This window comes from Coturnix japonica, chromosome 3, assembly GCF_054131305.1.
Source record: "Coturnix japonica strain WE chromosome 3, WE-NBRP24, whole genome shotgun sequence".
NCBI classification, from domain to species: domain Eukaryota; kingdom Metazoa; phylum Chordata; class Aves; order Galliformes; family Phasianidae; genus Coturnix; species Coturnix japonica.
Window position 1 is genome coordinate 25,815,867 of NC_140665.1, and position 24,403 is coordinate 25,840,269.

Here is a 24,403-nt window from a genome sequence, read left to right on the forward strand (position 1 = left end):
CCCGGTCACATCCAAAGGTCATCATTAGGCTCTGATTTGCCACTCCAGCAAGAGGAACACAACAAATTCATAACAAGTAAAAAAAAAAAAAAAATACAGCTGGGCACGTACCATCCCACTCTCCCAAAGCCTGTCATCTTTTCTTTTGGTAGATTTTTGACTCAGTGAAATTTGGAGGTTGGCAACACTTTAGGGTACCAATAAAATACCATCTTTCTTCATATGGAAGATTGGAATGCCAGGATGGGCAGTCCTGTGCAAACAAAGGGAACCACCTGTGGTAAAGTTAAGAGATCTTGGGAAACATCGTCATTACTTTAGTAATTATACACAAACACTTCTTAGTAAAGTGGATTAGAATTTAGAGAATAGATCAGCTTTACGTTCCTCTGTGGAAAAGAAGTGTGTTAATTGCTCATAGACAGTAGCTTACACAGAGGCACTTAATCTTGGCAAAATATGATATGGAAAAGATCTTTGTTTAAATAACGTGAGCAATGTTGTGACACGGCCCTTAATGCATGGCAAGGAAAGCAGAGACAAAACAGCATGGGATAGGGAGATCTGGCTTTAAACGTACTATTTTGGGGAGGAAAGATTCATATGTGTCAGTCATGACTAAAGGCTTCATTTATTTTTTTTTATACTTCTCCCTTAGGATTATATTAAAAATATGCAAATATTTTTATGTGAGGTGATTACAGAATAGAGTATTTATGAGGCGTTTCCACATTCGTGCTTTAAATATGTATACATGTTTTGAATTGCTTTTAACCAGAATGCCTACCAAAAAAAAAACATATTTGCTATCTCTTCAGAAATTTGTTCTTTCAACATAGATCAGAAGAGCAGGGAATTTGAATATTACACACAAGTTATCAGGTGATAATTCTCTCTTACAATAACAATTTTTAATATTCAGCAGAATTAATAAACAAGCCTGTCAAGAACTGCATTACAACCCTGGAAGGGGCTTGTGATTATGTAAACCTGCAGTTAGTACTATGTTATTTCAGAAGGCTGAAACAGTTCTTGATCCTAAATACCGAGTACACAGCAGGAGTTAGACTGAAGAGGGATAAACTTTTAATATTTATTTTCAAATTCCTTACTTAGTGGATTTAATGTAGACCTTAAATCTCACCTGAATATGATTTATTTCCTTAATACAGCAGCTTGAGACCTTACTTCTTTATTTTTTTAATAAGTAACGTGCAGCATTTTATTGCGTGGATTAGTTTGTCTACAAACTCTGACCAGTTCCTAATAATATTTGATATATTCTTCCATACCTGTGATAGTATTTGACTTTAAGATTTCTTCTTGTGGTTATTAAATGTTTAATGTTTACTAATATCATTTGCACTAAGGGACATAGCTAAGCAAGAACTGTCTTTTTATTTTTTAAATGCTTGCATGTAATTTGCTTACTTTTTCCATTTTTATTTGCAGTTGAAAAATGAAGAAAAAGATGCATATGATGAAAACCTCCATTACCCTCTTCTTCTTGTTTTAACCAAATGCGGATAGAAGATGATACTTTTTTGTTGTTATCTTAAGATGGACTGCTGAAAATTAACCCATGTATGTGGATAGTCAGGGAATGGAAGGTTCTGTTCCCCCTTTTTATTCTTGAGTCATCATCAGAGTAATATTTTAATGTAAGTGCCAAGGAAAATATCTGGTTTGTTTCACAGTGTTCAATCATTTTGACTTTATATATATATTTGACTTTATATATATATATATATATATATATATATATATATATATATATATATATATATATATATATATATATATATATAATTTTAGAATGTATTTTTCCAATTATTTTTCAGCCTAAACACCATCAGACATCATATATATATAAATAACCAAGGTGTGAAAGCTGGCTTCCTTCTCTTTTGTGTCTTTAAACTTCTATGTACTTCGTTGACCTCTTTAAATGTTATTTTGGGGCCATATTTGAAAATACATGAATAATACACTTTGTGGTTTTACATAACTGTCTGTAAAGTGGTAAATGCATTCACCTTTAATTAGTAAGGAAATGGTTGTCTTAAAATCTTTTCAAAGTGCACCTATTACATCCTCAGATTTTTCCTTGCCTTTTTTTTTTTTAAATTCAGCTGTTGATTTTTCTGTTGATAATTGAAACGTCCTCATTTGCTGTGATGAAGGCTTTTTTTTTTTACTACAGATAGGGTTGTCTGTGTGGTTGTTTTTTCTAGCAAGACTTTTCCTCTTCTAGATGTATAAGAAATTATGCATCAGACAAAAGCCTCATAAACTGACCATTTGTCCTTTGGACACAATAGCCTGCCCAGCCCCTCTGCTCCTCCTCTCCAATTATGTGTGATTAGTCTCAGTGTGTTGTGTCAAGAAGGGGGAGTGTGCTGAGTGCTTATTATCTGTTTAGGTACAAGAAGAGCACATTTAGGTTCTGACTATGAATGGAAAGTGAGCCTTTATCAGGACTAAAATCTAAATGCTACTATTCTGAAAATCGCTTTTAAAAATGCATCCTTTTTTGATAGATTCCAAGAAAGACTCTAACAACGAAAGGAGTTTGTAATGTAATCAAACTGCCTCACTCAAATTAGTTTGCACTGTGATGTATCATGGCCCAAGAGTCTGGTAAACATTTAATATGACTTCTTGTGCTGGGAAAGAAAAAGTCCTACCAAGAGATGGAAACTATTTCTTTTTCTCTTAATAGGTTAATAGAACATTTTACCAAATTCTGACCAAAAAAATAGCCGGAATTATTACAGAATCCTGTACTCCCTCTCAAGCCAGAACAATTTTAAAATGAGCATAACTGAAAGAGGGAGATACTATCAAGGAAGCAAAGAGGATGCTGAAAAATATTAAAAGAATTGCAGTTTGATAATAAGTGTTCTTCCATATTCAACAAATTGGGCAGCATGTAAACCACAGGCTCATGAAGGTCCTTTTCTCTTCACACTTCTGCTCAAATTTCTTCACTACCGGTTTGCATGTCCTTGTATTCAATACTTTTTATGCTCCATTAGAGCACCTAGATGGATCTCAGAAGGCATAGGTCAAGTCGCAGTTAGATCATACATTTCTTTCTCACAAAAACTTGAATTGCAATGCCAAGTGATGGGCTAACATCACAATAACAGCAATTTATTCCTCTTTTGATAAAAAGCAGCCTATTCTCAGTGTTAGATAAAGACCAGGGGCAATGCAAACCAACCATTTATACCAGAACTGAGTAGCATATCTCCCTTATAGCTGGTATGAGTTTCATATTCAAACTCTAGTTAGAAGATACCTGTCTAGCAGGAAATGAAAAGTAATTGAGAGTTATTTAAAATTGCTGTAAAGGTGGCTTTAGTTTTGCTTTAATTTGTTCTACGTGTCCTACTCAGCAAATCCTTTTCTCTAAAAATACATACAAGGATACATTTATAATCAACAAAGGGATGTAAAAAATAGTGAAATATTACAATTTGTGGACCTTTTATTTCTGAGAATGTCTGCTTGAATGTCTGCTGTAACAATAATCTAATAAATATTATTAGCTGCCAGAAACAGAACCAGTGTCACTGAAAATCATCTTTTTAGCCCTAAGAAGAAAACAGTTTCACTCAAAATAGTAGCTGACTGCTTTTATTTCCCTAGTTTGTGTTGAAGCCTTTGCACAGGTGCTGCTGTCCTTAAAGTGTGTAATTGATGGCTTGTTTACCAAAGACACATTTAAGCTTCATCCTGCAAACTCACATAGGAGCTCCACAGGCAGTAAAGTTCCTCATCTACATAACTGTTTGCAGGTTTGGGCCATGTAGGTGTTTTTATAGGTATATAAGCCTGCGCTCTTCTTTTTTCTTTTAATTTTATTTTTATTTTTTTGTTTCAAATGGGTATTGAAAAATGCAAAATGTAGGACATGTTGTTAGTGACGTGCTAACAGTGTTGTTGTTTCTTTAAGGACATCTCTCAGAGTCCCTCATTTCAGTAGGGTTTTGATGAATTGTTTCTGAGCTCTTTAACTTAAAAAAATAAAAATTAATGTTTTTAAATACATCAAATATCTTTGTTAAGAAAAAGTTAGGCAGCTTATCAAATCATTCTTATAAAATGTGTCAGAGCCTTTCATGTGGTGTGCTTTAACTAGCATCTGATACTTGGCATATTCTTAATGATACAGTTTACCGTGTTCAGTAGAAGAATATTGAGCTTAATCATTTTGTGCTTGCCAAGCACTTTGAAGATGAACAAGACAGATGAGCTTCGTTTTCTTCACTGAGAGAGAACGGGAATGCGAAGCTGATGCAAGTCTGTCTTCAGATATGCTGGTAGTTCTTAGAGCAATATTGTCATCTTCTTTCCCCCGCAGAGGAAAATGGAAGAAAAAGGATCTTCTTGTGGACGTGCAGCTCTGGTGCAGCTGGTGCCATTGGCAGTGCATTGTGAGCTTGAGAGTAGGAAAGGCCAAGAAAAACAAATTCCATTTCATAGTCTCACACGAGATGAGGATTTTCTTAAAAATTACAAGTTGTTAGTTCTATCTGTTAGCATTTTGGAATAACAGAGCAAATCTTTCCATTCAGGAAATAAGTTTGATTCAAAATGAAAATGTCTTAGGAATGTGAGATGAGGCAGGAGAACTTGCTACCCCAGGTACCTGTCCAGCTGCGAAATTGTTATTAGACAAGTCATTCGCATTTTGCCTGTGGCTTAATGGCTATGTGTTTGCATGAGGAGGGAAGTGGGATTCAAATTGCTCTCCACACAAAAAGCATCCTGGCTGCGTAGGGTTTACCAAGTGTTACATCACCATTGCAAGCCTCCTCGGCTGCTCCCAAACAAAAGCAGTGTGTTGGGTGGATCTCCTGGTCCACCCCTCGGTGTGGTAGGTGGCACACGGCTGGGAGGGCAGCAGAAATGCAAGTCAAAGAGGGCCATGATTATTACCATCCTTTGCCTGCTCTTTCTATGCATGAGGGGGAGCAGCCAGGTCCTTGTCTTCTCACACAGCAAATTACAAATGCATTGCTCAGCCTGGCTTTCTCTACATGTGTTTTTCTTCTTGAAATCGGGGAATGAACAGTGATGTCAAACTGCGAACTCCTTTAGCTCCTGTGAAATGTTTTGAGATGCTGGTGAAAGGTGCTAGGAGAGCGTGTGCCGGTGATTGTATTGGAAATGTTTTCTGTGCAGCACAGCCATCCTGCGTTGTTCCCCTAGTAGACGAGGAGACAGTTTTGTCCCTTTCTAGCCTGCAATTCTCCTTTTAGATTCTCCCGACTCTGAGTAAGGTGATTTCTCAGCCCTGTGCTGTCACAAGTCAGTACCATTCATTGTAAGCAGACCGGCGTGTTTTAAAAAAATGGTTTTGAATGCTGATTTTCAATATTACTCTCATCTACACTGCAACAACACTTACTTAACCCAGCCAAAAAGAGGGCACCCTGATGCGAAACCCCATAAAGCTCAAAGAAAGCCAATACGAGACTGAATGAATTTGAAGCTGAATGCATAAATAAAGGGTGCCCCCCTAATTCATGCCCATTCCCCACATGAGGGAGCAGACATATTACTGCCTCATTTGCTTATAGACATTGAGAAAGGAGCAAATATGCTCTATAACTGATCCAGGGTTTTGTAAGACCGAGTGCTGCATCTCCTCTACGAGATCAACCTCCCTCCCTGACCTGTGGACTCTGTTCAAACAGCTGAATGTAACAAACCTAACTTTTTCCATTTTTAAAGGATTTCGCCTGTTAAGGCTCCTTGCTTAGTCAGCAGCTGGCTTGCTGCCAAAAGGCCCAGCATATTGTTGTGGCTGGGCACAAGCTGGATATTTTCCATCTCTGCCCGACAGCGACTCTGGATCTGCATTGTCTTCCTGTGTGTAAAGTGTAGGGAGAGTAGAGGGAAGATGGACGGAATAGTCATCCAGATGGCATTCCACAACCTGAGAAGAAACATCTTGACCCTCAAATCTGGGTTAAACTCAACAGATGCCAGGCCCCCAAAAATAAAGAGCTGTCATGGCTGGTGAGAGAGGAGGAGCAGTACAACTTGGGTAACAAAAAGTATCTTTATTATGGATATATTTGCCTGCAGAAAGCCAGGCTATTGTCACTCATAGAAGACCACTAAGTAAAAAAAAAACAAAACAAAAAACAAAAAACAATAGAAAAAATGTTCTCTGCATTAAGCATGTTCCCCTTCAGCTGTAAAATGTTTCCTCTGGGTGATGGGTTGTGCTAGCAGGAAGGGATTGGAGCGTTCAACCGGTGCTGTGCCCTGCCAGAGCCTGCGTGCTAAAAGACCTGCTATTTTTTCCCCGAGTCTGACTTCAATTAATGTACTTTTTAAATGATTAAACATATCATGCTGTGACTTCTAAAATGTCAACAAGCTTCTAAACTTGGGAGACAGGAATGTAATAAAATAGGTAATAGGAGATTCAATAGTTAATAGAGGCCCTGAAGTGTGAGTGTATACAGTAGCTGTATATTGGAAACTGTGCAAATGAAGATGGCTTAGTATTGCAAACTGAGGAAGAAAATTGTTTTTAATTAGCACCTTCATAAGAACTGCTGATTAATACTGTTTGGTTTGGTGAAAAGCTTTCAGCTGAGTAATTTGTACAGCCATTACAACAGTTTTGTTAGACCAGGACTCCTGTTGTTAAACACAAACAGCAGATGATAATGGTGGAAGATGAGTTTGTCATGTAACAATTTACCTTATTGAAAAAAGCTTTATATAAAACCCAATACAGTAGGTACCAGCAGAAATCACATATTTTAAATCCTTTCAAGATTGCGGTGTGCTATGCTAGTGTGTTTTTTCACAGACTAGAAACAGATTTTTTTATCATTTATAAAATTATATATACAATTTAAAGGTGTTGTAGCATGGACAGACCACTTTACTGGTAATGCTTTGCATCAGGGCAGCAAAGTGCTGGCATATTCAAACACTTTTGAAGTATACAAAGTAGGTCTAAAAATTGAAAGGTAATTAAGTAATATTGTTCACATGCAAATGCATGTTTGTGTATTGTAAGCCGAAATTGCGTTCGGTGCTTGTGCAATGTCTACCATTTATACCGAAGGCTTTAAGGAGATTTCTCCCAGGTTAACTGCCGCTCACTGCTTTTCCTTGCCGTTCTTTTCATCTGACAACAAAAAATTAAAACCCGTTATCTATGTCTCGGTAATCCAGGAGCATACGTGTATCAGTGGCCCGGGTAGGAAATTTAGTGCGGTTTGTAGAAACAGAGGGATTTTATTAAATGTGGTAACAATGAAGGAATATCTGCGCTAAATTATGACGCTAACCAAGGATGGTAAGATCTGTAAATTATTGGAGTGCTATAATAGAACATGAGAGTTTTCCTTTAGACAGGCCTTCGGGGTAATAACAAGGGTTGAGACTCACGACAGTGCCAAATAAGCTTTAGACAGCATAATAGTCTGCAAAGAAAAGCCACAGAGCACTAATGTAAAAGAAGAGCTGTCCACCACATGCAGTAAAAATCACCAAAGGTCATTTTATGGTAGCAATTGTGACATAAAATTGGTGGTCATGCTACATGTCTAATACTCAGCACAGCTTTATAAATGATGGGCCCCTAGCGATGGCTGTCATTAAGTGCTTTCATCATAATAAACTTTAAACTGTTGGCTTTATGAATCGCCAGCCAGCTTCAGCTGTTCGTTGGATGGAGCTTGCAGTGCCTTAAGTGTGACAAGGCCTATTAGGAACTGCAACCATGTTTCAAGCGTACTTGGCTTTCCCACTCCTGGGGTGATTGCTGCCTATTAAATGGCATCTGGGAAGATTTTCCTCCAGCAATCTCTGATCAAGAGCTTTTTTGGGCTTTGACCTGCATTTCCTTCAAGACTTTCTCTGAGGAGTTTTATAAGAGCAAAACTCCAGAGGATTTATAGCCACTTCTGATTAATACCTTTTCAGTTTTTCTAGCAACTCTCCCACTGCTACATGGAGAAAAGCTTTCATTGTTCCTAAGGTGCTTATTTGTGACCTTTTCTCGGCTTTCTGATTCCCTCTAACATGTTCTCAGTGAAATCCTTGGTGTGCAACCAAGACGGTCGCTGAAGTTGCTGCAGCTTTGTGTGGAGTGGCTCTGACAGTTAAAAAAAATAAAATGAATTTGGAGTGAACTCCTCCCCTTTCCATTCTGACGGTGGTCTCGCAGCTCGCAGGTGACAATTAAACACGAACAGCGCCAACTCCCTGTTGTAAACAGCGTACGTGCCATCAAAGGTGGAGGGACTGCTAATTCCTTGGGCCTCCAGCTGAGGGAATGCAGATAGATAATTGTAACATGCATTTCTTCTTCAAGCTGAAGTAGAAGCCATCACGGCCTGCTCGCAGGCACTGAGCTGAGCCCAGGGCCCACTCGCCCTCTCTGTAGCTGTGGGCAGGCAGCATAGGACAGGGGTAATCCTGACCCAGGCACAGCAGCAATGAGCTCACAGTCCCCTCACACCATGACCTGGGAGGTGGCTTCACACCATGTCCAGGCTGCCGCCAGCCAAACCCACTTTCAGCCTGGCACAGCCAAGCAGCCCCAGAGGTGGCCCCGCTCCTGCAGTGCCAGGGGTAGCCACGCTGCTGAAGTGTGGAGTCACACATAAAGATTTCATGGACTAGAGATTACATCTTCATCACCATTATGCGTATGAAGTCTTTTAATTTCTATAAATCTTACAGTGACTAAGAATTAAATCATATTAGTGTGAATAATAAATGTTTAGGGATCACTCATCTAAGAACTTGTAGTATTTAATTTACAAGGACTATACATTTTTCAAACCTCTTAACAAGGAACTTTAAGCACTTCTTGAGGTTAAAAAAAAGAGGGGGGGTCTGGAGAGCAGAAATGCTCTATTTTTTTTCCCCAGGATCCTGAATGAGTGACTCAGGAAGTACTGAAATTGCAAAAGCCTTCTGTGTAAGAACCTGGCTAATAACTCTTATTAGCATCTTTTTTAATCCAGGTAACATAATAGCAGAAGTGTCAGATGAATGTCCCAGAGGTGGACCATTAAAAATAAATAGCAAAACCTCTGAGAGATTAGCATTTGAACACAGCCAGCAGCTCCTTGAGGTTCATGGCTGTGGATCAGGGTTCCCAAAGTTTAAGTTGCTATCACTGACCGAATCATCCCCCATGTTATCCCAAATGGGAGGAGAGGGCCACAGGTTTAGCCCCAGCCCTAGTCTTGTTTGCTCTGGGAAGCAGATGTGCAAGAGGAGATTTGGTGGGTTTGTTTTGTTTTTTCATTTTCTGAAATGCTTCAGTTTCTAAAGAAATTTGAAAGGTGAATAGTACGTAAAGTACCTCCAAACAATACTTTCAGAATATTTACATTTTAATGATAATTCGCCTGAAAGCAGCACAGTACTTTGCATGTCCAGAATGCTTTTTGTCAACAAAGAACAGAACGGTCTGGTACATCAGGAAATGGTTTCCCTCCTCCCACATGAGGAAACTGAGGCAGAGAAGTGAAGTAACACACACACAAAGTCTCCACAGGAGACTGTATCAAATTGCTTTCATAATGCAAGTCTCAGTAACAGTTCTTCTTAAACAACAGACCTTCATCCATCCATCAGACTTTACCTTTATGCAAGATATTAGGATACCCCGGGAACTGCAATTTTTACATCACCAGTTATCGTCTGAAACTCCCTGAACTGGTTGCTGTTCTTTCTATCAGTACTGGTGTTATCAGAAGTACTGAAATACAGACAGACACCCACAGTGCAGCAGAAGAATTTCTCTAAAGCATTTCATCAACAAGCTGATGATTTTCAAGGGTGGGGAAAGAGCTCTGAGGAAAACATGTACAACTTTTGTCATATTTCTTCAGAAGAAAAAGACTGGTTGCATTGATGCTTGCTCCTCCAACTTTGTGCTTTATAGTGCTATGCTGCTTTTTGGGATGGGATGTGTTTGGGTGACAGTGGGTCTAGATTAACCCTTTGCTCTCTCATTAGAAAACCTTCAGAGATGTTTTTTTGGTGACATAAGTCTGCGAGCAATTGCTTTTCCACTAGAAGCTTTAGGGATGAGGACCACCATTAGAACATTTTCTTTCTGCATCATAGCAAAGGCATTAGCATTGTGGAAATGGATTCAATAACCAATACCATCATTTAAAATGGTGACACAACAGGAAGCAAAGTGGCGATTTAACCTTCCATTCCCAGCACTAAGCAACCACAGGTTGCTCTGGAATGGGCTGGGCCTTTTGTCTCCAATGGGATTAAATCAGTAGGTCAGATATGCCTGCTCTGTCAGGTACCCACCCTGCAGCAGGGTGCTGCCATGTATCACTGGCACCAGCACACTGGGTATCCACCACTGAGGCAGGAAGATAAGCAAAAACAAAAAATATGGAAATAAAGCTCATGGGAGAGCACAGAAACAAAGAGATGTTTTATAGTGGTTTGTGTGCTGCAGAGAACAGAACCAAAAGAGAAGAGCCTGAATTAATGTTCCTTATCCAAGGAAAAGATGTTCACAGTAGCAAAAATCATTTGGAAAAGTGTTCAGCTCAGTGAAAAGTCAGCCCTTCTGAAGCACTATCGGAGTTATTTTCAGCTATGAGCAAAGCAGAGGAATATTGCCACTGGGTAGAAATTTCTGCCAGATGCTGACAGATGAAAGGATGCCTACTGCTGAACCCCAGTCCATTTCAGATCACTTTTGTCCTGCTTTTTTCTACGTTGTAAAGACACATCGCTGCTGTAAGGGCTGTAACACATGGGCTGCATCCCATCCTCCATGTCAGAGAAGCAAGGGTGGGAGGTTTGCTTCTGAGACCTAAGGGTTGAGTACAGGGAAGAGCACCTCCTGTCTTGGGACATGGCACTCAGAATTCCCAGTGTGTACCCTGCATTGATGAGTGAGAACTACGAAGTCCCATTTCGGTTCATTATAGAAGGTGGACTGTACACGCTACTAGAAGGCAATGGGTGAGAGAGTTCTCCTACAGCAGGGCAGAAGGTTGGTCTTGCAGCAGAGCAAGACCAGCATAGCAAGGAGCACAGGTGAGACTTCTTAAGAACATTTCTAGAATTAGCACAATGTCTGCTATTCTGTGCCTAATAACAAACACAGCAGAACAGCAGCTGGCGGAAAGCCCTTAGCGCATCCATGAGAGCAAGCTGTGTGTGCTCACTAGGAAAGGTGAAAACGGACAGAGCGGCAGGGGAAGGGCATGCTGGGTGCTGGGGACTCAGCCCTCCAGTAAGTCTGCTTTCCTGGGTTCCAGAGTGCAGTATTAAAAAAATGTATGACTGTAAAGCAACTTATAGCTTTGCTTTCAATCTACCCCATGCCAATGAGGTGATTTGGAACATGTTTTTCCCTAGGAAACCACCAGCAGGCAGTGGGCATTTTGTGGCCATGCAGCCATACTCTTACTGCTTCTGGATAGGATTCCCCCCTCCCATTTTACTTGGTACTCCAACATATAGCACATCCAGCCTGCCCAAGTTAATACCTGCATGAGTAATTCAGATTGCTGTACAGAGATCTGAGCTGCAGAAACACTGCGCATTTTCCTAGTGCTATTTTAAGGTTGATGTGTACAGCCTTAATAATAATTTGTTTATTTATCTATTCTAGTGGCTTTCTTCCTTCTGACTTCTATCTGAAAGGTGACGTAATGCACCTTTCAAGAGCTATTGGACAGTTATGGCTTAAAATTCATCCATATGGTGCTAGTCTACTAGAACTGAGGGGACAAATGATTTTTAAAACCCTGCATTCATAAAAGCTGCATGCCTAAGTCTTTATTATTCCCCTTTTCCTATTTTCTTACCTTTTCATAGCACAGAAGGAAGAAGTTGAACACTTACTGCTGGATCTGAGCACATTTTCAGCAGAGGGCACATGCAGGGAAATCAGAATATATAGACATCTGTAAGCTGGAGGACAGCTTACCCCCTTAGTGCTGAAAAATGTTCTTTCAAGTGAAGAAAGAAATGTTGCGTTAAACCTCTAAAAAATACTGAGGTAGCAATGTGGTGCTCTGCAATGGATCTTATATGCATGAGGCAGCATCACTGCTGTATTCCCAGATTTCTTTTAAAAGTGGAACTCCAAAGGGAGATAGACCAGCAGTAATAGCTCAAAACTCTTTGCTGCCATGAGGGATGTCTATAGGTACATTAGCTGCCAGCAAGCTGGGAGCTCAGCTGCAGCAGGGCTGTACCTCTGTTGACCTCAGCGTGCTATGGTGAGGAACATGCTCAGGCTGTTTGTGCCTCCTCCCCTGGCTCTGGACATCCATATTATGAGCAGTGAAAATCCTGTGGTTCCACTGAAAAATGTTCATTCTTGGCATATGTGAGATTTTCTGGTTTTTGCAGAGAGGAAGAACCTCAGGCCAGGCTGCTTTCCACTGGAGCTCCAGAGTCTGATGAATGGGCTGTATTGCTGCATGCTCAGGGGGACACATGGAAGGTGAGGAGCTGGTTTTTCCATGCCACAGACCTGTGCTACGCAGTAGGATCAGGCTGAACCTTCTGTTAGCAAAAAGGTTGCTCCTAGCCTGTGTTTGAACATACAGCCTCATAGAGTGGGCTTGAAGATGTGATATTTTGTGTGCAAAATCATAACCACCTGCAGATTCTCCTGTCCTGGACATGCCATTTTTCTCTGCCAGGTCAGGTGGGAGGTAACTCAGAAACCTCTGCCCTGTACTGGTACAGTGAAAGGTAATTACCCTTCCTAAAGGAAAACACAACTGCACAAACCTCCATTTAGCTCTTAAAAGCTTGCTCTGATAATTGTCTTAAAACCAATCTGAAAATGTGAACCATTAGAAAGCATTACACCAGAGCCCATTCATACTGCTTATATAGTAAAAGTTTATTTGTAGAAGCAATTGCAGTGTCTATCTCATTTAGACCCCATAGGACCTTCCTATATGGCCCTCTGACTCCATGAGAATAGAGGCAATTCTCTCTGGGCAGCTATGTATTACAAAGGAAACCACCACCACTGTGAGCAGTATTATCTTAACAAAAATATCCCTGTTGTTGCCCAAACCTTGACCTACTGTGTAGTTCTTTTGCTGTTAACATAACTCACTTGACATCTTTACCTTTGTATACCACTTTGCTGTGGTTCCCTGTGACCCTTTTAAAGAACTACAGTGATGGTGTAGCTTCATTGCAAAGATGAACTGCAAAGCATAGCCAAATTTGGAGGGTCTGAAGGAAAGGACAAAGGGCTGCTTGTTACTAATTCATATAGAGCCCGCCCCAAAGAATAACAATGAAAGATGCATGGCAGTGAGGACAGTGTATACTCTCTGTCCTCTGTAGGATAATTAAAGTGGGGTGCTCACAGAAAGTAGAACAGGCAGCACAGAAAAGATGAAGTTTAATATTTCTGTCCTTCTAATATTAAATGACAGCCCCTTGCCTTTCTTTATATTTCTTTTTTTATTTTTCTTTTGTGAAAGATCTGGGAATGTCTGAAGTTCCAAAGTCCAGCCCATAGTCTGACATGGGTAATTTCACAATTCAGATTTGTAGGGTCTTGTCAGGCACTTTCCACTAAATAATGATGAGAACAGAGAAGCACCAGGTGCTATCTTTACCCTCCTTTCTCGGTTAAAGTTATGCAAGTTGGATTTTCAGATGGTCTGATCCACCTCCGTTTCCCAGCCCCATGCATTCCACACAGATTACATGCTCTTATGCCAGCATCAACAGGAGGAGGCAGAAGAGATGTTTCTAGAGACGAAGGAAACTGGGGACGGTGGACAGACAAGCAAATGACCTATTTACAGGATGTTGCGCTACACCTATGCTCAGAGGACAAGATGTGGATATTTTTTTCTGAAATGGCAGGTGACAGGGACACCAGCCACCAGTTCGGCCAGCCTGGCCTTGAACATCCAGGGATGGGGCATCCACAGCCTCTCTTGGCAACCTGTTCCAGAGCTTCTCCATCCTCATAGCAAGGAATTTATTTCTAATGGCTAATCTAAATCTACTCTCTTTCAGCTTAAAACCATTACCCCTTGCCTTATCAATACAATCCCTGGTAAAGCATCCCTCCCCAGCTTTCCTGCAGGGCCCTTTAGGTACTGAAAGGCCTCTATAAGGTCTCCGTGGAGCCTTCACTTCCCCAAGCTGAACAACACTAACTCTCTCAGCCTGTCTTCATATTAGAGGTGCTCCAGCCTCATCCTTGAGGCCTCCACAGAGCCCACTCAAACAGATTTGGATCTTTCTTGTGCTGGGCATCCCAGAGCTGATCACATGCTGTAGTTTTGTTTCCCAAAATTACCAGACACCTCATATGAAAGATCTTGAGTAACAAGGTGTTTGCTGTCACCAGCAACTTCATTTGTTCCTTTACAGTAAGTCCTATGTACTACTGAGACAGTCTCCTCAGGGCCTGCCCTATCATGAGGATTCTCCATGACTGTCATCTATCCTACTGAAAAAACAGGCTCAGCCTGAAAAAAAACCACAAAAGGTCTGCAGCACCGACATAGCCTCAGGTTCATTACAATACCAAATGCTAACAGCAGAATCCTCCTCTAGAAAATACTGGCTCAACAGAAACTGGCTGGTTCTCAAAGGGCTTCCTGAGTTACATGAGTAACTGTATTCATTTGACAGGAAAAAAATCTCTTACATATTCTCCCTGTGTCGTGGTGTCAGTGAGAAGAATGAAGGAGTTTCTGGCCCGAGGCTCAGCACCTGATCAGTCACTGACCAATTGATCGGTGCAGGTAAGAGAGATGGGTAGCACTTGCTGAGCTGTGTTTGATGAAGGCAGAGTGGTGCTCACACACACCAGTGTCAGCCCTGCACAAAGACAGTGCTGGAAGGAACTTGGCCAAGCAGGTTTTTGTGTGCTGTCTCAGACTCAGTGCTGTTGTGTGTATAACAGTGCTGCTGAGAAACTGCCTGCAGGTGGGCCTGGTGGTAACCAACCAGATACAGCACTCCAGGTGCAGCCTCATCAGTGCTGACTGCAAACTTGGAGCATTCATGAAGGATGGAGCTCTGGGTGAAGGTGTTCTTCGATGGATCTTTATGGGGACTGCAGCAGCAGGTGAGTGTATCACGTATATTTTATGAAGTTCTGTTTATCTGTTCTTTGAACCTTCCTGAGAATTGTAGGAATGCAACACTTTCCCTTCTTACTCCAGGTCAGAGTCTCCCTCACTGAGACCCATAAAATAGATCTCCTCATGCTGAGAAATCCATGACACAACCTAGTGCCATGCTGTGCTGACCACTGAATGTCAGGATGAGTGGTCAGCCCTCCTGCAGGCAACATTATCCCCACCCCATCCATCCCCAGGGCAGGCCTTTGTTTGTACCCCATGGGAGGAAACTAATCCCTGTGCCTCTGACCACACCTGGATTCAGCCTCAAATTTCACACCTTGAAAAGTGGGCCAATTCTCTGACACTTTTGCAAGGACTAAAGCCAGGGTGAATACAGCTAATTCTCACCACACTAATTAGGTGGCCAGTTAGCCAGAAGAGAGCTCACCTGCTAGAAAAAAAAATGAGAAAATACATTTAAAAGAGAGAAAGAAGGAAGAAGGCAGGCAGAGGGAAAGAAAGGAGAAAGAGAAAGGAAGAAAGTAATGGTTCTTAAAAATAATTAAAAACTGAAAATGCCAAAGGCTCGGTAACTGAGCTCAGGAGGAAGGCTGGGAGCAGTGCCTTCCCTGTTAGGTGCAGGACAGAAGCTGCCTCGCATAGGTGTGAGGTCTGAGTGCTACAGGGGCACTGAGGATAGGAGGGCAGACCCAGAGTGGACACCTGCATGCATTTTCTGGCTTGCTTGATCTGTGGGCCCTGGGGAACCCTCTACCCAACAAATCAGACAAAGGCATTCCTGTTGCTACTCGTGGGAATTCACTGGCTCAGAGAAATGCCCTGAAAATATGTTGAAACCCAGTTACGTTGTCTCAGAAAAACACAAATGTCTCCTCTAGTGCTTTGCTAGCCCTAGCCAAAAAATCAGTGTTTTCCTCTGTGTATTTAGTGATCAGGTGCCTTCTCCCATCCCCCTAAAGAGAAAAAAACATCTGCTCTAGATTACTGGAAATAAAGGAGACCCAAACCTGTAAGTATGGTTTTCTGAGCTTCTCCTACACAGAGCGCCAGGGCCATGGAAACACCAGACTAAGAGGCTTAGAGTAAATCCTGGCAGTCTCAGTGCTAGGAACTCTCCCACTGATAAACAAAGCCCAATAAATAAGTTTGAGACAAAAACTGAATGAGACTGTGACATTGTTGAGCAGTTAATTAGGATCCCTCTAAGCATTTGTGCAGCAAAGAACAAGAAAATTAAAGAACTTAAAACGTGTGTTGGCAAGAGTGCAAATGTCCTAAAAGTAAACACTGCTGTTACTATTAGTAGTAAAAATAATATTAATTAGTTGCATTACAGTAGCACCTAGTGGTGCTTCTGGATCTCATCTCCAGGCGAGTTCAAGGTGCCCAAAACACAAAGGCCTAAAATAGAAATGGTGTGTATTTGCATCTGCATGCATACATATGTCACATGGATGCATAACACTGAGGTAGACACATGATTCAAATGAAGAGACCCCAGTACATGGAGATCAGTATAGAAAGTATTTTGTAACTTGACTTCTCCTGTTCTTATTTTTTGTGTTACTATGGTGCAGCTGTTTGCAGCTGTTGCTTGTGATGTACGAACTATGGGACTGTAGTAGGAGTGCAGGAGTCAAAGAATATACATATACATGTGTGTATTCATATATGCATACATATATATAAACCATATAGCATGTATGTCTATACATATTTCCATTATGCATACACTCACATACAGATGAAGGTATTTTCTCCTGATTCGGATAACACAGAAAGCTTTGCTGAAAGAACAAGCCCTACCACAAGCCAAACTACTGCTGTCCTTTATGTGCATGCGCAGACAGCACACATGTTTTGGAGCAGGGAGCACCTCCCAACTTCATACTGTGGAATCCTCCCTTAGGAAAGTCACAGTTAAATGCTGCCCTCGGCTTAGCCAGCACCATGTTGCCTCAGAGGTATAGAACTGCACGTCCTCTTATTTTCCAATGTTAATTTGCATGCTATAAATGGGAGAGGTAAAGACCCCAGTGACACACAGCTAAGTGTAACTCCAGATTCATTAGCACGTGGGAACTAATTTGTTAATGCGCTGGTGCCTGGATTTCCTAAGAAAATGAGCTCCTGCAGGTTATCTGGGTTCCTATTTCAAACACAAAGCTGTTGAGATTTGGAGGAAAAAAAATAACACCAACCCTGATTTTACCCTAAAATATAAGCAGCAGGAGCATTGCAGTCCTGAAATTTTCAGTGCTGACACTGCACGGTAGGTCGGGGCATCAATTTAACATCCAGAGTCCTGCTTAGTTTGAATGATAATTTCATTAGATTAGTTTGTAAACTTTTAATGCAGGTCGTATTATATGTCTAGAAGAAACAATTTGTGTGACAGACTATCCTTCATAATCCCCCTCTTCAGACTCCTGGTAACAAAAGGCCTTTAATGCTGAAGATGTTTTGTGGGAGGAGAAACATTTTCCAAACAAGCAGTTTCTCCCTTCCAGCCCAGGTAACAAAGAGGCCTTAGGAATTCCTGTGGCCTTGTCAGAGCGGGCCCATTGCTCTTAGAGCCACCTGCTGCTTAAGCCATTGGTCAATAGATTAACTGCTGCTATTACTAAGTGTTTAGAAAAGTAAGTTATGCGGCAGAACAAACAAAATCAACCTCCTTCACACATGTTAATTCCAAATTTAATAAATCTGTGCTGAGAACAGTGAGGCAGTGGAGGGAGTGCGGCCTCTTAGTATGCACTGGTCCTCCAAGCAAAGGATTGGGAATCAGCTGAGAAGTCTTCGTGGCATCTCACACAAAAGGATAATGCTCTATTTGCTTTGCAAAACTCCCCTGACGCTTCCCTCCACCCCTCTGCCTTCCTTCTTTTCTTCCGATTTTCTGATGCTGCTCCGTGCTGTACATTTTTGGGCAATTTCCAAACCACAGTCACATCAGATAAGTTCACAATAAGCGGTAATAGTGGAGTAACTTCCCAGCGGAAATGCTAGAAGCATTCAGATCCTGGCAGAAGCTGCAACACTCCACATCCCTGCCTGTCGTTCTCATTCTCAGTGAAACCAACATTTTAACTAAAGCACATTGCCCCTAAAGAGAAAGCTTTGTGCGTAACTTCAGGCACAGTTGAGGGTTTTGCAGCCCCATGGTTGGCCAGGAGGATTTTGGCAGGGGAACAGAGGAGTTTTGGGAAGCCAATGCAGATCTTCATCCCCACAGGGATGACCTGAGCCAAGGCTGGAAAGGTGCTACCTATGTGTCTATAGTATAGCAAGCACTATAAACCTCTTTCACATACTGCCTTGGGCTATTTCATGGCCAAAAAGATTTTTTTTTTTAAACAAAAAGGAAAGAAGGAAAAAGAAGGAAAGAAAGGAGGAACAGAGGAAATAAAGATATGGGAGAAATAAATTATTTGTTAAAAAGGGGATGGAGAAATCCTAGTATTTGACTGACTTAGCCTAGAAGATCTCTCTCCTTTTCTGTCTTACTATTTTCCATAGTACTGGTAAGTTAAGTTACTGGTAAAATGCAGTTGTCACTCTCATTTTGAAAAGATCCATAGAAGCTTTTGGAATAAATTTCCATTTCTGCTGTGTCTTAACACAGGTTCCTTTACAATCCTTCATTAGTAATTCATTTCAAATTTATGTCAGCTGTGGCTATAAGCCAAAATCAGAATTGCGGTTGCCCTTGTTTAATTTATAATCATGGAATGGATGGTCCCACTGAGCCTATGTTTTCCCAAAGGATACCCAGGAGAAAAAAAAAAGGTCCTAAACAGCGGCAACTCAAGGACAAGTTTGTTCATGTTTTCCCATCGGGCATTCACACAGGAGGTGGGAGTGGAGAAATGCACCATAATATCTTGCTCCTCTGTCGCACTTCAACACAGGCTGAGGTTTAAGCAGCTGGCACTGGTCTTCTCATTATAATTATTGACTGGGTTTTGAGAGTTGCTTCTGTGTTGTGATTTTTTGTTTGTTTGTTTTGTTTTGTTTTTGAGGAGGGTGATAAGGTAGGTGGTGGCTGTGTGATGGGTCTGTTTTCTGTTTTACTACTGACAGCATCATTAATTTTCTGTGTTCTATTTAAATGATTAAGGAGACTCAGGGAAGAGGCAGAAAGGACAGATAACACAGCTGAAACATTTACTTGGCCAGAAATTAGAGCTGACTTCAGCACCTTGCAAAAAGAGGAGCTGATGGAAGCAGCAGGCCATGGGTAGGCAAAGGATCAGTATAGGGGTGTTGCATTAGGCCACGCAGCAGTGGTAACGCAGGTAGGATAAATATAAACCAGTTTTACCAAGTACATCAAGAATGCCCATGCTGACAAGAAGGGGCAGCATCTCCTTTGGAAAAACAAGGTTCCTCCCTGGTAAGTTTTCCACGTGGCTTCCTTAGGTTCCATTTCCTGAGTTGTGTTTTCTCTGCAAATGTTTAGGTCTGGGTCTGGCCAGACCTTCTTTAGGAGGGCATGAAAATAAACGTTGCTGCGAGCCTCCATGCTGTTTGCAGGTCTGCAGGCTCCCCCTGCACACGGCTGCAAATCTCCTGAGAGGAGAATGCAGCAGTAACTCCAGCATGTTTTCTTTGCAGACCTTGTCAAGCTGTTTTTCCCCTGGTAGGGGAGCATTTAGCCCTATATGAACATGATAAGATAAATGATTTATTGTGGCATGGTAGGTATTGCAAGGCTATCAGCTGACATCACGGAGTCTGAGCTGATGGTTGTAGTGAGATATGTGGGGCTATCTGTAGAAAGGACATTTTTCTCTGATTTCTTGAATAGATGGAAGCTCTTTGCATTGCCACTAACATGTGGAAGTGAGTAAAATGCTGAGAACTTTTCTGCTGGACTTCTATCCTTCCTTCACTTCCTATGTCTGTTCATGTCCCCTCTGGCAGCCTGGTAAAATCATGGTGGAAAGATAAAAGCAGAAACATCTGCATAATAAAGCATCGTCTGTGGTCTGAGCAGGCAGCATTAGGAATCTCTCTGAGTCCAAAATCTATTTTCCCGATAGCACACTGTGTAAAAAAGCCCCAATCCAGCACTACCTGTCTGCAAGGAGGGGGTGCAATGCTCTCATTCACTGTATCTCTTTCCAAGATGGTGGGAGAGTATCTGTCTTCTCAGCTGATACCAGCTGCCTGGCTGCTAGCACAAGATGCAAGTGAGCAGGTTATCTCTCATTTGACAGCCATAAACTTGAGGTAGTCTACTGTGATGCAGTTAAAATCAAAGTGTTTTCCTGCTTTCCTTTGTGAGCTCTGCACTTTCTTCTGCCTGCCAAAGTCAGCTGAATAATATCATAATTGAGTGCTCTCTGATTCCTTTTCACTTATCTTTAATGTGACATTGCTTTCTGTACACATATTAATTACATAAGTCAAGACAAAATATGAAGTAAATAAAAACATTTTTAGATGTTAACTTATTTGGAAAGTAGGAAACACAGTCTCTTCTTAGACCTGATACTCATGAGATAAATGTTCTCTTACTGCCGTGATATGCTTAAATCAAGTAACCTCACTTCTTCATAATGAAGAAACTCAACTGGTGTTCCCCTTTGAGGCAAAGAATTTGGGCTGTGTTTGAGAAAAGTTTGATTTTGGATGGATCACTTTCTGTTCTGATTGTGCTAGGTGTTACGTGGGGTGCAAAGGCAATGCATGTTGTAATGTGGCACTTAAGCTGTTATTGTGCATTGATTGCATTTAGAAAAAATCTCCAATCATCCATAGTTAACCTAGGAGAGCATGTTTCTCAATGTGGTGCTTGCACGTTTTAAAAATAATGGGATTATTTGTTTCTTTCACCTTGAATACAAGGCAGCGAGGTTAGAAGGAGAAGCACGGGAGACACAGAAAGTGGCTTATATAGTTAAGGTCTCCTTATCCACTGAACGGCAGGGAAAGAATCAGAATGATTTCTTGGATGAAAACAGAGAGAGATTCTCCACTGATGACCGTCCTTCTAAGCCTCTCCTATTGCAGGCTAGCAGTTAAAATAATACTCACCTACTGGGCATCCAGCAGAGTTGATCTACCTTTTCTGCTAGGATGTTCACGTCCAGTCAAGCCTGATTAATCTGTTGCAAGTCCGGAATGATCCCAAATATAACACAGAACAGCTACACCTGTTTATCAAGTCAGTTCATTTCCCCTCCCTATTCCACACTGAAAAGGAGCATTAATTAAAACAGTAAACAAACGAGCGCCTATTCTAAATCAGAGCTGCAGGCAAAGAAGAGATAACTTAGGCTCTTGAGAAGAGGGATTTTCAGTTAATTTATGGAATCTACTGTCACTCTCAGGGCAAGGGAGCTTACTTAGCTGGGAAATTGAAGCAGACAGGCTTTGTCTAAATGCTTCTTTTTTTTTTTTTTTTTTTTTTGACAGAATATCTTTCTTTTTATTTTCATTTTTAATCAAGCCTTTTTTTCAGGGGGGATGGTGGTGTGTGTTGGGGGGGACTGGGGGGAGGTTAAGAAATTGCTGGATTTTTCCAGTGTTCTGGTGACTCCTTCAGCTTTTCTTTCCCTGCAAGATGCCCAGAAGGTAGAGGAGAGTAGTGAGTAGGAGAGGCAGGGAGCTTTAAAAAACGCAGTGTGAGGAGGTGAAACAGTCTGTTAGAAAATTGTTCCCTAGAAACTAATTGCTGTGTTCCCATTCACTTTCAGTCTTCATTACTTTGCCAGAATTTTCATCTCAGGTCTGTACCTGATCCTGGACTGGCACTGGCAGGAGTGTAAGCTTTTGTCCATTCAGACCCAGTGACTGCAGGTAGCTTGCTGAACAGCCTCTGTTTGATTGCCATTTTGAGAAGCCTGCAGTCTGTGGCACACCTATAAGAGCCAGTTGCTCTGTGCAGTATGGATGTGAGCATATGGATAAACTCACAGGACTGTGATGCAGAATCCTGTCTGCAAAAATATCCAGAGACTGCAAGGAGAGCACAGGGAGTGGGGCAGGTAAAACCGAGTCCAGCTGCTGGAGGTGCTTGAGGATGCAGCCTGTGTACAAACCAGCACCAGGGTGGGCTGTGATGTCAAGACACCAGTCTGCATGAGAAGTTGCACAAGAAAATCACCCAGTGTGGATGCTGTAAGGTCAGGGCCTCTACTTTCATGTGTTGATTTCTTTTTTTTAAGGGAAGCGTCTGTATTTATTCTTTTAATGTGGGGAAAGAGCCAGAAGATAAACGGGGACTGCCCCAGGGCTGCAAGAGACTTGGGGTACAGCCTCCCCTGAAAATAGACATGTGCTGTGCTCTAAATTCCCCATCACAGCATCGCTGTGGAGCTAATTGATCCGGGCTCTCCCACAGCCCCACGAAACGCCCTGACCTCCTACCTCTTGCAGCTGGGAGGGCCAGGAGGCATAGCAGCCCTACTCCCTCTTCATTTTTTAATAAGAAATCCTACCCTTATAAACCATCCCTGCTGTAGCTCCTGCTGTCCGCTCCCAGGACTAGTTTCAGTTTCAACAAATCACCATTTTCTGTCAAAAAATTCACAACCTGCTCCTGTTACAAGCTGCTTTCAGTTCCAGTGCATAGCTAAAAAGATTGCTGGTCTGCCCAAAATAAAATCATATTGGCAAGGAGACAATTTAAACTCCCATCAGCCAGTATTTGTCACGATGAAGGCTGTGTTTCTCAGGAATCATACTATCACGTTGCTTCTCACAATACTGTTGGGACTCTCTCCCCGGGCTAATTAATATATTAGATGTTTTATTTTATTTCAGGCTGAGATTTAGAGTAATTCAGTTTGTGAAATTACATCAAAATTGTAGTTTTCATAAAATTGCAGACAGACCAAAAAAAGTTCTGTAAATCTTTGTCACTTCAGATGTAAATCTCCTTTAAAGATACGGGAATGCCTTGTACATATTTCAAGTCATCCAGCTTCTTTTCCTGCCACATCCAGTAATCATGTTGACAAATTAATGGTAGAGAATTAGTTGTACATTAAAGATTTAAATTATATTATGCAGCGCATTGTCATAAAATGATATAAAACAATAGGAAAATAAATGTAAATTAATTCAAGTTACTGACATGTAAAACACAGAGTGACATCTGTACACTTAGCAACTTGTGCAGCTGCCGTACTTTCCAGCCTACGGTGTGTGTTAGGTACAGAGAGAGGGGGAGGAGGGATGGATGGATGGAAGGATGGAGCTGGAAGCAGCGGTTGGGGATTTCGAGGGGCTGGGCCCAGAGTAACTCTGCTTCTAAACAAACAAATCTGTGTCCAGACTCACCCCTTTGTGCCCCCGGGGGGACACTAGAGAAGGTGCCTTTGTCCGGAGGAATGAATACCCCCTAATGACAATACCGGGGGTTTTGTATTATCCCACCCTGAACGAAAACCTGCAAGTCCCTGTAAATGCCGAAGTGAAATTGCTTCCAGGGGCACAACCCTTGGACTTTCAAGGGCTCGCACACTACTGTGCAGGCTAATTACACGGACGCTGTTTCCTGGTATGAAGGAATGTGTTACCTGCAGCAACGGGCGCAGAAAATATGGGGAGCGGGAGGCGCACAGAGGAAACAGAAAGCAGCAGTGAATTCAAGCTCCAGCTCAAGGTTTATACCCACAATCCAGACCCATGCTGGGAGACTAATCACTCGGGCCATTCTTCGGGCTGCTGTCCAATCAGCCCCTGAATAGCAAAACTTCACAATGCAGAGTATGAATTAGAGGGGAATAAATGTGGGTGCAGACTTTTTTTGCAACAATACCTAACTGGGCCTTTCAGCCAGGACAACTCATGGACAAAGGCCCGGCGGAAATTGAAGTAACTTTTGGAGGCCCTCGCGGCTCTTGTCAGTAAGAGCTGGCTCTAAAATGGTAGCACTGCCTTCTTTTTGTGTGGACCGGATCAATTATTCACTGGGGGGAAAAGGGAGGGGAAAAAAAAAAAAAAAAAAAGTCTTAAAAATTGGACATTTATGTTGTACTTGCCTTGGAAATCAGGGCTGCTCGCCGAATGAAACCAAATATTTTTGTCTCCTCCTCCTCCTCCCTTTGGTGGATGCTGTAATTATTTAGGCAGTGGCAGAGTGCTTGCATCCCACAGCTCCCACCCCCCGCACTAGAAAGAGAGGAAAGCTTCTTGAGCTATAGAGATGTCAGGTCTGTGTTTTAAAATTTAGCTTTGTTTACCCAACAGAATGGAATTCATTACTGTGCAAAAGTGGTTCAATTTTCTGACCTTTTTTATTCAAAATGTTGAAAGTAGCA

The 24,403-nt window shown here is 41.7% G+C and overlaps 2 protein-coding genes across 4 annotated transcripts in view; one reads left to right on the top strand and one right to left on the bottom strand.

The window, feature by feature from the left end:
• CAMKMT (calmodulin-lysine N-methyltransferase) overlaps positions 1-3,569 on the top strand; it is a 175,571-nt gene extending 172,002 nt beyond the window's left edge. The window contains exon 11 of the mRNA XM_015857439.2: positions 1,453-3,569. Coding sequence (XP_015712925.1) covers positions 1,453-1,530 — 78 coding nt within the window. The 3' untranslated portion in view covers positions 1,531-3,569. The remainder of the gene's footprint in view (positions 1-1,452) is intronic.
• LOC107311198 (uncharacterized) overlaps positions 1-24,403 on the bottom strand; it is a 125,607-nt gene that overhangs the window by 13,545 nt on the left and 87,659 nt on the right. The gene's annotated exons all lie outside the window — the stretch shown is intronic.